We start from the raw sequence: 14,410 nt of genomic DNA on the forward strand, positions 1-14,410 counted from the left end.
ATTGATGACATATCCCTAGGATTGGTGCAGGTCTAACTGCTGGGACCCTCACTGATTAAAACAACAAAGGTCAACGGTGCTCAGTGGATGACTGTGGGACCTTCTGCTTTGACTAGACACAGCGCCACCATTGTCCATACGGTGAGTCTGGTATTACACTTTAGCCCTACAAAAGTGAATAGGGCTGAGTTGACCGTAAGATGCTATACCAGGCACAGCACATGGGCAATGGTGGCGCTATGTCTGGTACAAGCACATATTGATGGTATGGATTTGTATATGGCATTATAAAGGAGTCCTACCTTGTACAGGGTGTCACCACTGTGGCTTGGGCAGGACTGGACCACGATATAGCAGTGAAGGAAATGGGATGAGATGATATCGGGTGAGAAGACGGAGCCATCGTCCTGATAGACCAGGGACACTATGTCATTTCCAATGTGACGTTTCCTCTGGAGCTGAAAGTTGACAGTTCAATGTTCTATATTTAATGTATTGTGGTGGAGATGATGGTCAAACACAAGTCAACTGAGACTCGATCACTGGATGACAAGACAATCACAATACAAGGAAGAAGACTAGCATGTCTCCTGCGTCAGTTACCAGTGGGGGACCACAGGGGGCAGTATTGAGCCCTCATCGTTTCAATATGTTTATTAATGACCTTGTAGAGGGCTTGCAGAGTATAATTTCAGTATTTGCAGATGATACTTAACTGTAAAGTAGTCAACACAGAAGAGAATATAATATAATGTTACAGAGGGATTTGGGGGAAGCGGGAGGCGTGGACGGAGAAATGACAAATGAAGTCGATAAATGTAAGGTTATGCACTTGGGTGGGGAAAACAAATTCTAGAATTATGTATTAAATGGTAAAGCAGCAGTTAACGCTGCCACTGACAGGGACTTGGGGATAGTGGTGGACAGTAAACTGAACTGTAGCAACCAGTGTCAGGTAGCTGCTGTCAAGCCAAACAAAATCATGGAATGCATCAAAAAAAGGAACAGATGCACATGACAAGAACATAGTTTTACTTCTATACAAAATCCCTAGTAAGACCACACATGGAGCGTTGTGTAATATTTTGGCCACCTGCGTATAAGAATGACAAAGCTGGAGCAGAGGAAGGCAACCAAGGTTTCTACACAAACAGAAGGGGATTCTTTACTGTAAGAGCAGTGACACTATGGAACTCTCTGCCAAGGGGTGCTGTGATGGTTAATTTGTTGAAAAAGCTTAACAGGAGCCTTAATGCCTTTCTTGAGTATAATAATATTACAAGTTATATTTACTAGATTACTGGAAATGGGTCGGTGAACCAGGGATTTATTCTGATTGTCATATTTGAAAGTCAGGAAAAAAAATCTTCTACCTCAATAGAGTTTTTTTTGCCTTCCACTGGATCAGCACTGTAGGATTATAGGTTGGACATGATGGACCAGTGTTTTTTCCAACCTTATTAACTAAGTAGAAGAGGCTGTTGTTACAAAGGACACCGAAGATAAAAAGTGGGACGTTAAAGGGGACAGGTCAATGGAAGAGCAGGATATTATATGGGACAAGAGTGACATGTAACCGAGACCAGGGGAGAAGAGGAGGAGGATGTTACTACAGGACGTGGAAGAGGAAGAATGATAAAGGGTACAGGAAAGAGGAAGATGCCGCACACATAACAGGAAACAGAAGGGGAGGAGTCATTACACAAGGAAGAGGATGTTACAGAAGAGAGGAAATTGGGCGTGACCTTAAATAGTTTGACACGATCCAATCAGTGATGACAGAGTCATTCTGGTTAGGACGAGACCCTATTAACCAGGGAAATGTTTTCTTTTTGTTTATGTTTTTTTTTATATAAGTTTTTATTGCTGTTGATTTAAATAACAAAATATTTCATACTACATAACAAAAAAAAAACAAAGAAAGTGTTCTGAGTTAACATTATATTAAACAAAATATTATGTGGTACAGACACTATCCCAAAAGTCAATGCTGGAAAATCAACAGTCATCCCCTAAAACCCTGGAAAATATTGCATGGGGAGGGGAGAGAAAAATAAAAAAGAATAAAAAATAAAATAAAAAAAGGATTAAAAAGAATAAGAGAAATAAAATAAATAAAAAGTCTAATAAACAAACCAACAAACAAACAAACCAACAAACAAACCAACAAACAAACAAACAAACAAACAAACAAACAAACAAACAAACAAACAAACAAACAAACAAACAAACAAACAAACACCTTACTGCTCAAACAACTAACAACACATTTTAAACCAGCTCTAAGATCTTTTTCTGTTCGAGGGATAGTTGAATTATCCATCTGTTCCAGATCTTATAAAAAAAAATTCTCCTTCCTCTTTACTTAACGTCAATTAATATGATCTTTCTAAAAGCATCACTCCATTCACCTCATGATGCCATTCTACTTCCCTTGGCAAATCTTTTGAGATCCATTTATAAATGATAACCAATCTTGCCAGAAACAAAATCGTTCTAATCAGTTTGCTACAACCACAGTCTTTCAAAAGATCGGAGATGCCAAAAATAAATTGGAAGCTCTTTCCGTATTAATTTAGAAATAGATGCGGCTACTCCACTCCAGTATCTATGTAACTTGGGACAACGTCACAACAAGTGGATGAGACCTGCTTGATGTATTGCACATTATTTTTATTACGTAACCCCATAACCTTTTAAGAGCTTCGGTGTATAATAAAGTCTATGATTGATCTTAAAAAAAAAAAATCGGTGATCGTGATTGAATGATGCTCCTCCGATATGTTTATAAACTAACCCCCAATCGATCCTGATCCCAAAATCCAATTTTCCTTGTGATTTAATATGATTTCCTTCATCCCCTAAAAGGAATTTTTTTATATAGTGAGGACAAAAGTCCTTTCTTACTTTTTAAACATTCTAATGATTGAAAAGGTGTAAGAACAAACTGTGATTTATATTTAATAGCCAAAAAGGCGCGTTTTATCTGAAATTAGCTAATTTTCCATTTCCAGGAGGAACAACAGAGGAACAACATAACAGTTTTGAGAAAAGATGAATCCTAAATAATATGTTATGGGGAAAACAGGTGTTTAGTAAAAACAGAAATGTCAGGAATAAGAGGGACATACAGATAATAAAAAGAGTCGGTAAAATTGAGGCCTACAGGATACTCGAAGTGACACATAATCTCTAACCAGTTTCACGTTTGGAAACACACAGACCTGCTGCGCATCCCCCGCTGTGTAGGGCAGTTTTGTGGACACATGGAACATGATCTCGTGGCCGCGGAACGTGGTATACACCGACTCCGATCCCGTCTGACCTTGCGATACATCCAGACCCCCACGGAACCTAAAGTGTCAACAATAGATCATCAGATCGGCCGCCCCTCCCCACCAGATTGTCTGTATGTCAAATTGTACAGTATTTAAAAGCATTATAAATGTTTACCCGCCCGGCCTGCGTGCATTATTTATGCCCCTGCATTATTGAAAAGTTCATTATGACTCACACAAGCCGAGTCCATTAACAATGAGGAGTCTCACAACACGACTCTACGCCACGCCACATTCTCACCCTTTAAAATTCTGCAAATTGATTTTTTCTCCCATAAAATCGAGAAATTCTGCAAATCCCAAACTTTCCTCCGTGTTACCAAACATCTCGGACTCAGTCACCTAGAAAGCAATAGAGAGGGATGACAACGTAATTAAAGGGACAGTCTAGTGAAAATTGGGGTTTCCTAATGATATTTATTAAGAAGAATGAGGCATTTATCCAACCCTCAAAAAAAAGGTTTGGATGCTGTTAATTCGATCTCCAAGGTTGTTCTTCCAGGTGTTCAGGAAGCAGAGATGTTGACTTTTCTATGCGGGGTCGTCACACTGAAAGACTGTTTAAAGGGGCTTTCCAGTCAATAAAGCTTATTCATTATATAAAAGGAAAAGTTCTGCATCTTTCTAACGTACTTTGTATTGCCGTTCCTCACCGTTTTCAAGAACTCTGTTGGCTGTCAGTGAAAAGATTCATGATTGACATCTAGAGGCTGCAAATCCATTTTACGGATACAGGTGCGTGGATCGTTGCAGTGTATTGTAGCTCTCTGTTGTCATGAACCATGCACCTGTGGCAGTTGAATAGGACCAGGACAGGTTTTCAGTCTCTAGATGTCAATAAGGATGTTTCCATTCATTGAAGGTTATCAGAGATCTCAGTTTTTTAGGAATGAAAAACAAACAGTCCATTAGAAAGTTGCAGAATTCACCGTTACCTTGCCGTCAATGAATCTCTTTCCTTGACTAGCAAAATAGCAGTACAATATTTCTGAAAAAACCCTTAAGGGAACATTTGTATAAAAAACAAATGTTTAAAGGAACACTCCGGGCAAAACTGCTAAATTGTATCATCAAAAGTTTTGCAACCTTCTAATATAATTTGTTTAAATTCTCTCTGCTGGCTGTCAGTGAATGGAAAGATTCTTGTTTACGCCTCGAGGCTAAAAACCTGAACAGACCTATTACTTCTCACAGCTGCGAGTTTGCTACAATTGTATCCAGAGTGAGATAAACGCATCCACAGCACAATCTTCTACAATGTATCAGTAGAGGAAATATGTATCAGCCTTGAATCCAGACAGTGCAGCTCACAGAATATTGCCTAGATTGGATACAACTGTAGCAAACCCTCAGCTGTTAGATGTATTGCTGTACATAGGAATGTTTTCATTCACTGACAGCAAACAGACATTTTGAGAACGGTGAGCAGTTGAAATATAACGTATATTAGAAAGTTGCAGAACTTTTCATTATACAATAACTAAGCTTCATTTATATAAAACTTTCATTGGCAGCCATTAAATGTTGTTACCCAGCTTTCTACAGATCCTGAATGGCAAATAAATCTTCTAAGTCTTTTCTCTCATTCACTTCATACCAGAGCTGCACCCCCTTCAAAACAGCTGATCAGCGGGGGTCCTGGGTGTCAGACCCCGACCCATCAGCTATTGATGGACTGTGCCGAGGATAGGCCATCGATTTTTAGCCACTGGACAACCCCTTTAAAGATGTATATGAAAAATTGAAAATCTTTGGTTACGTAGCTCCTTCCCTGACAAGCATGAAATCTGTGGAAAGTCTTTACATCCATGGCCAGCAACTGTCCTGCTGCTCGGCTCGTGTGCCTCACCTGCCCTGGCTTCTGGTATATAACTCCAAACTTGAAGTTGTTGGTCATGACATGTTCATCAAAGGTCACCAGCAGCTGAGAGGCCTGAGGAGCAGAGAAAAAGAGTCAGACATGAAATATATAATATTCGCTGAGCAACGTGTAAATATCTACTGTAGCTAATAATACATTTAAAGGGTTAACAAACCGAGATAAACATGACTGCTCTCTACAAAAACTGCGCCACACATGTCCATTAGTGGTGTTTAGTATTCCAGCTCCGTGCCAATGAAGTGAACAGTCAGAGCTGCAATACCACACACAACCTGGTCAGGTGTGGCACTGCTCTACAAGAGAACAGCCACGTATTTCCAATTCTGTATAAGGGCATGTTCAGATGTGGCAGAATTCTGCAGACACTGTCCGCATCAATGCCGCACATAATCCGCGTTGCAAACTCCGTTGCGGATTTGGCTAAAATGTGAAGTAAAATGCTGCGGATTTGTCGTTGCGGATTCAGGTTTGGATCACACCCTGCTCTCTTTCAAACATTTCATCCCAGTCTGGGTATATACCTCGACACACATAGGTCCAGCCAGGATGATGAAATATCCTGTTCGTGAAAGCAATCCGCATCGCAACACACATAACATCTGCGGATTACATTGCGTAATTTTGAAACTCCATTGAAGTCAATAGAGAAATTCTGCAGCAAGTCCGCAACAGCCAGTGTATGCTGCAGACACGAAATTCCACACCGCAGCCTCTGGTCCGCAGCGGAGTTTTCCGCAACATCTGCACGAAGATAACTAAAAAGGTGTGGAAACCAATGGACAAACTGTCTGCTGCAGATTTGCACTGCGGACTGTCCAGAGCAATTCTGCAACGTCTGAATGTGCCCTTACTCCTAACTAGATAGTATATAAAACTGTCCCCCTATACTGCCTCCTATATCCAAAAATATAACTACTATAATACTGCCCTCTATATACAAGAATATAACTACTATAATACTGCCCTCTATATACAAGAATATAACTACTATAATACTGCCCTCTATATACAAGAATATAACTACTATAATACTGCCCTCTATATACAAGAATATAACTACTATAATACTGCCCCTATATACAAGAATATAACTACTATAATACTGCCCCTATATACAATAATATAACTACTATAATACTGCGCCCTCTATACAAGAATATAACTACTATAATACTGCCCCTATATACAAGAATATAACTACTATAATACTGCTCCCTATATACAAGAATATAACTACTATAACACTGCTCCCTATATACAAGAATAGAGCTACTATAATACTGCCCCCTATATACAAGAATATAACTACTATAATACTGCTCCCTATATACAAGAATATAACTACTATAATACTGCTCCTATATACAAGAATATAACTACTATAATACTGCTCCCTATATACAAGAATATAACTACTATAATACTGCTCACTATATACAAGAATATAACTACTATAATACTGCTCTTATATACAAGAATATAACTACTATAATACTGCCCCTATATACAAGAATATAACCACTATAATACTGCCCCTATATACAAGAATATAACTACTATAATACTGCTCCTATATTCAAGAATATAACTACTATAATACTGCTCCTATATACAAGAATATAACTACTATAATACTGCTCCCTATATACAAGAATATAACTACTATAAGGGCATGACCACACGTGGCGGAATTTCACTGAAATTCCGCTGCGGACACTCCGCAGCGTTAATCCGCAGCGGAGCCGTTTGTCCATTGACTTACACTTTAATTTAGCAGTGTTCGTTTAGACGAGGCGTAAAATTCCGCTGCGGAGCATAGGCTGCGGAGCGGAATTTGGTGTCCGCAGCATGCTCTGTCTGTTGCGGAGCAGTGGCGGACTGGTTGCGGACTCATGGCGGAATTTCTCCATTGACTTCAATGGAGAGTCAAAATTCCGCAATGAAGTCCGCAGATCTTATGTGTGCTGCGGAGCGTATTGTTTTTACTACCATGACATTTCTTCATTCTGGCTGGACCTATGTATTTCTAGGTCTACAGCCAGACTGAGGAAGTCAATGGGGCTCCCGTAATGACGGGAGCGTTGCTAGGAGACGTCTGTAAATAGTCACTGTCCAGGGTGCTGAAAGAGTTACGCGATCGGCAGTAACTGTTTCTGCACCCGGGACAGTGACTACCGATCTCAATATACATGTATCTGTAAAAAAAAATATAAGTTCATACTTACCGAGAACTCCCTGCGTCTGTCTCCAGTCCGGCCTCCCAGGATGACGTTTCAGTCTAAGTGACGGCTGCAGTCAATCACAGGCCAAGCACAGGCTGCAGCGGTCACATGGACTGGCGCGTCATCCAGGGAGGTCGGGCTGGATGCCGAAAGAGGGACGCATCACCAAGACAACGGGCGGTAAGTATGAATTTCTTTGACTTTCACTAGGGAAAGTGCTGTCCCTTCTCTCTATCCTGCACTGAATAGGGAGAAGGGAAGCACTTTTCCTGCAGTCCGCAGCGGCCAGTCCGCATCAATTTTCTGCACATTTTGTGCAGATCCGCAGCAGAATCTGCAACGCAGATTCTGTGCAGCATTGATGCGGACAGTTGCGGAGGAAATCCGCCACGTGTGGTCATGCCCTAATACTGTCCTCTATATACAAGAATATAACTACTATAATACTGCTCCTATATACAAGAATATAACTACTATAATACTGCTCCTATATACAAGAATATAACTACTATAATACTGCCTCTATATACAAGAATATAACTACTATAATACTGCCCCTATATACAAGAATATAACTACTATAATACTGCCCCTATATACAATAATATAACTACTATAATACTGCGCCCTCTATACAAGAATATAACTACTATAATACTGCCCCTATATACAAGAATATAAGTACTATAATACTGCCCCCTATTTACAAGAATATAACTACTATAATACTGCTCCTATATACAAGAATATAACTACTACAATACTGCCCCCTATATACAAGATATAACTACTATAATACTGCTCCCTATATACAAGAATAGAACTACTATAATACTGCCCTCTATATACAAGAATATAACTACTATAATACTGCTCCCTATATACAAGAATATAACTACTATAATACCACCCTCTATATACAAGAATATAACTACTATAATACTGCTCCCTATATACAAGAATATAACTACTATAATACTGCTCCCTATATACAAGAATATAACTACTATAATACTGCCCCCTATGTACAAGAATATAACTACTATGATACTGCCTCCTATATACAAGAATATAACTACTATAATACTGCTCCCTATATACAAGAATATAACTACTATAACACTGCTCCCTATATACAAGAATAGAACTACTATAATACTGCCCCCTATATACAAGAATATAACTACTATAATACTGCTCCCTATATAAAAGAATATAACTACTATAATACTGCTCCCTATATACAAGAATATAACTACTATAATACTGCTCCTATATACAAGAATATAACTACTATAATACTGCTCCCTATATACAAGAATATAACTACTATAATACTGCTCCCTATATACAAGAATATAACTACTATAATACTGCTCTTATATACAAGAATATAACTACTATAATACTGCCCCTATATACAAGAATATAACCACTATAATACTGCCCCTATATACAAGAATATAACTACTATAATACTGCTCCTATATTCAAGAATATAACTACTATAATACTGCTCCTATATACAAGAATATAACTACTATAATACTGCTCCCTATATACAAGAATATAACTACTATAATACTGTCCTCTATATACAGGAATATAACTACTATAATACTGCTCCTATATACAAGAATATAACTACTATAATACTGCTCCTATATACAAGAATATAACTACTATAAGGCTGGGTTCACACGTGGCGGAATTTCACTTAAATTCCACTGCGGACACTCCGCAGCGTTAATCCGCAGCGGAGCCGTTTGTCCATTGACTTAGGGCGGGTTCACACATGGCGGAATTTCACTTAAATTCCGCTGCGGACACTCCGCAGCGTTAATCCGCAGCGGAGCCGTTTCTCCATTGACTTTCACTTTAATTTAGCAGTGTTCGTTTACACGATGCGTACAATTCCGCTGCGGAGCATAGGCTGCGGAGCGGAATTTGGTGTCCGCAGCATGCTCTGTCTGTTGCGGAGCAGTGGCGGACTGGTTGCGGACTCATGGCGGAATTTCTCCATTGACTTCAATGGAGAGTCAATATTCCGCAATGAAGTCCGCAGATCTTATGTGTGCTGCGGAGCGTATTGTTTTTACTACCATGACATTTCTTCATTCTGGCTGGACCTATGTATTTCTAGGTCTACAGCCAGACTGAGGAAGTCAATGGGGCTCCCGTAATGACGGGAGCGTTGCTAGGAGACGTCTGTAAATAGTCACTGTCCAGGGTGCTGAAAGAGTTACGCGATCGGCAGTAACTGTTTCTGCACCCGGGACAGTGACTACCGATCTCAATATACATGTATCTGTAAAAAAATATATAAGTTCATACTTACCGAGAACTCCCTGCGTCTGTCTCCAGTCCGGCCTCCCAGGATGACGTTTCAGTGTAAGTGACGGCTGCAGCCAATCACAGGCCAAGCACAGGCTGCAGCGGTCACATGGACTGGCGCGTCATCCAGGGAGGTCGGGCTGGATGCCGAAGGAGGGACGCGTCATAAAGACAACGGGCGGTAAGTATGAATTTCTTTTACTTTCACTAGGGAAAGTGCTGTCCCTTCTCTCTATCCTGCACTGAATAGGGAGAAGGGAAGCACTTTTCCTGCAGTCCGCAGCGGCCAGTCCGCATCAATTTTCTGCACATTTTGTGCAGATCCGCAGCCGTAATCCGCAACCCGGATTAGGTGCGGCATTGATGCGGACAGTTGCGGAGGAATTCCGCCATGTGTGGTCATGCCCTAATACCGCCCTCTATATACAAGAATATAACTACTATAATACTGCTCCCTATATACAAGAATATAACTACTATAATACTGCTCCCTATATACAAGAATATAACTACTATAATACTGCTCCCTATATACAAGAATAGAACTACTATAATACTGCTCCCTATATACAAGAATATAACTACCATAATACCGCCCCCTATATACAAGAATATAACTACTATAATACTGCTCCTATATACAAGAATATAACGACTATAATACTGCTCCCTATATACAAGAATATAACGACTATAATACTGCTCCCTATATACAAGAATATAACGACTATAATACTGACCCCCATATACAAGAATATAACTACTATAATACTGCTCCTATATACAAGAATATAACTACTACAATACTGCCCCCTATATACAAGATATAACTACTATAATACTGCTCCCTATATACAAGAATATAACTACTATAATACTGCTCCCTATATACAAGAATATAACTACTATAATACTGCCCCCTATGTACAAGAATATAACTACTATAATACTGCCTCCTATATACAAGAATATAACTACTATAATACTGCTCCCTATATACAAGAATATAACTACTATAACACTGCTCCCTATATACAAGAATATAACTACTATAATACTGCCCCCTATATACAAGAATATAACTACTATAATACTGCTCCCTATATAAAAGAATATAACTACTATAATACTGCTCCCTATATACAAGAATATAACTACTATAATACTGCTCCCTATATACAAGAATATAACTACTATAATACTGCTCCTATATACAAGAATATAACTACTATAATACTGCTCCCTATATACAAGAATATAACTACTATAATACTGCTCCCTATATACAAGAATATAACTACTATAATACTGTTCTTATATACAAGAATATAACTACTATAATACTGCCCCTATATACAAGAATATAACGACTATAATACTGACCCCCATATACAAGAATATAACTACTATAATACTGCTCCTATATACAAGAATATAACTACTACAATACTGCCCCCTATATACAAGATATAACTACTATAATACTGCTCCCTATATACAAGAATATAACTACTATAATACTACCTCCTATATACAAGAATATAACTACTATAATACTGCTCCCTATATACAAGAATATAACTACTATAACACTGCTCCCTATATACAAGAATATAACTACTATAATACTGCCCCCTATATACAAGAATATAACTACTATAATACTGCTCCCTATATAAAAGAATATAACTACTATAATACTGCTCCCTATATACAAGAATATAACTACTATAATACTGCTCCCTATATACAAGAATATAACGACTATAATACTGACCCCCATATACAAGAATATAACTACTATAATACTGCTCCTATATACAAGAATATAACTACTACAATACTGCCCCCTATATACAAGAATATAACTACTATAATACTGCCCCCTATGTACAAGAATATAACTACTATAATACTGCCTCCTATATACAAGAATATAACTACTATAATACTGCTCCCTATATACAAGAATATAACTACTATAACACTGCTCCCTATATACAAGAATATAACTACTATAATACTGCCCCCTATATACAAGAATATAACTACTATAATACTGCTCCCTATATAAAAGAATATAACTACTATAATACTGCTCCCTATATACAAGAATATAACTACTATAATACTGCTCCCTATATACAAGAATATAACTACTATAATACTGCTCCTATATACAAGAATATAACTACTATAATACTGCTCCCTATATACAAGAATATAACTACTATAATACTGCTCCCTATATACAAGAATATAACTACTATAATACTGTTCTTATATACAAGAATATAACTACTATAATACTGCCTCTATATACAAGAATATAACTACTATAATACTGCCCCTATATACAAGAATATAACTACTATAATACTGACCCCCATATACAAGAATATAACTACTATAATACTGCCTCCTATATACAAGAATATAACGACTATAATACTGCTCCTATATACAAGAATATAACTACTATAATACTGCTCTTATATACAAGAATATAACTACTATAATACTGCCCCTATATACAAGAATATAACCACTATAATACTGCCCCTATATACAAGAATATAACTACTATAATACTGCTCCTATATTCGAGAATATAACTACTATAATACTGCTCCTATATACAAGAATATAACTACTATAATACTGCTCCCTATATACAAGAATAGAACTACTATAATACTGCTCCCTATATACAAGAATATAACTACCATAATACCGCCCCCTATATACAAGAATATAACGACTATAATACTGCTCCCTATATAAAAGAATATAACGACTATAATACTGCTCCCTATATACAAGAATATAACGACTATAATACTGACCCCCATATACAAGAATATAACTACTATAATACTGCTCCTATATACAAGAATATAACTACTACAATACTGCCCCCTATATACAAGATATAACTACTATAATACTGCTCCCTATATAAAAGAATAGAACTACTATAATACTGCCCTCTATATACAAGAATATAACTACTATAATACTGCTCCCTATATACAAGAATATAACTACTATAATACCGCCCTCTATATACAAGAATATAACTACTATAATACTGCTCCCTATATACAAGAATATAACTACTATAATACTGCTCCCTATATACAAGAATATAACTACTATAATACTGCCCCCTATGTACAAGAATATAACTACTATAATACTGCCTCCTATATACAAGAATATAACTACTATAATACTGCTCCCTATATACAAGAATATAACTACTATAACACTGCTCCCTATATACAAGAATAGAACTACTATAATACTGCCCCCTATATACAAGAATATAACTACTATAATACTGCTCCCTATATACAAGAATATAACTACTATAATACTGCTCCCTATATACAAGAATATAACTACTATAATACTGCTCCCTATATACAAGAATATAACTACTATAATACTGCTCCTATATACAAGAATATAACTACTATAATACTGCTCCCTATATACAAGAATATAACTACGATAATACTGCTCCCTATATACAAGAATATAACTACTATAATACTGCTCTTATATACAAGAATATAACTACTATAATACTGCCCCTATATACAAGAATATAACCACTATAATACTGCCCCTATATACAAGAATATAACTACTATAATACTGCTCCTATATTCAAGAATATAACTACTATAATACTGCTCCTATATACAAGAATATAACTACTATAAGGGCATGACCACACATGGCGGAATTCCTCCGCAACTGTCCGCATCAATGCCGCACCTAATCCGGGTTGCGGATTACGGCTGCGGATCTGCACAAAATGTGCAGAAAATTGATGCGGACTAGCTGCTGCGGACTGCGGGAAAAGTGCTTCCCTTCTCCCTATCAGTGCAGGATAGAGAGAAGGGACAGCACTTTCCCTAGTGAAAGTAAAAGAAATTCATACTTACCGCCCGTTGTCTTTATGACGCGTCCCTCCTTCGGCATCCAGCCCGACCTCCCTGGATGACGCGCCAGTCCATGTGACCGCTGCAGCCTGTGCTTGGCCTGTGATTGGCTGCAGCCGTCACTTACACTGAAACGTCATCCTGGGAGGCCGGACTGGAGACAGAAACAGGGAGTTCTCGGTAAGTACGAACTTCATTTTTTTTTACAGATACATGTATATTGGGATCGGTAGTCACTGTCCCGGGTGCAGAAACAGTTACTGCCGATCGCTTAACTCTTTCAGCACCCTGGACAGTGACTATTTACTGACGTCTCCTAGCAACGCTCCCGTCATTACGGGAGCCCCATTGACTTCCTCAGTCTGGCTGTAGACCTAGAAATACATAGGTCCAGCCAGAATGAAGAAATGTCAAGTTAAAAAAGCAAGACGCATCCGCAGCACACATGACATGTGCATGACAGCTGCGGACTTCATTGCGGAACTTTGAATCTCCATTGAAGTCAATGGAGAAATTCCGCCATGAGTCCGCCACTGCTCCGCAACAGACAGAGCATGCTGCGGACACCAAATTCCGCTCCGCAGCCTATGCTCCGCAGCGGAATTGTACGCATCGTGTAAACGAACACTGCTAAATTAAAGTGAAAGTCAATGGAGAAACGGCTCCGCTGCGGATTAACGC

General features: G+C 38.1%; 1 protein-coding gene across 1 annotated transcript in view; it reads right to left on the reverse strand.

The window, feature by feature from the left end:
• LOC142664007 (rap1 GTPase-activating protein 1-like) overlaps positions 1-14,410 on the reverse strand; it is a 62,273-nt gene that overhangs the window by 25,210 nt on the left and 22,653 nt on the right. Inside the window, exons 10-13 of the mRNA XM_075842887.1 lie at positions 5,188-5,271; positions 3,580-3,680; positions 3,225-3,354; positions 303-458 (exon numbers count right to left, since the gene is read on the reverse strand). Coding sequence (XP_075699002.1) covers positions 303-458; positions 3,225-3,354; positions 3,580-3,680; positions 5,188-5,271 — 471 coding nt within the window. The remainder of the gene's footprint in view (positions 1-302; positions 459-3,224; positions 3,355-3,579; positions 3,681-5,187; positions 5,272-14,410) is intronic.

This window comes from Rhinoderma darwinii, chromosome 11 (genome assembly GCF_050947455.1).
Source record: "Rhinoderma darwinii isolate aRhiDar2 chromosome 11, aRhiDar2.hap1, whole genome shotgun sequence".
Lineage (NCBI taxonomy): Eukaryota > Metazoa > Chordata > Amphibia > Anura > Rhinodermatidae > Rhinoderma > Rhinoderma darwinii.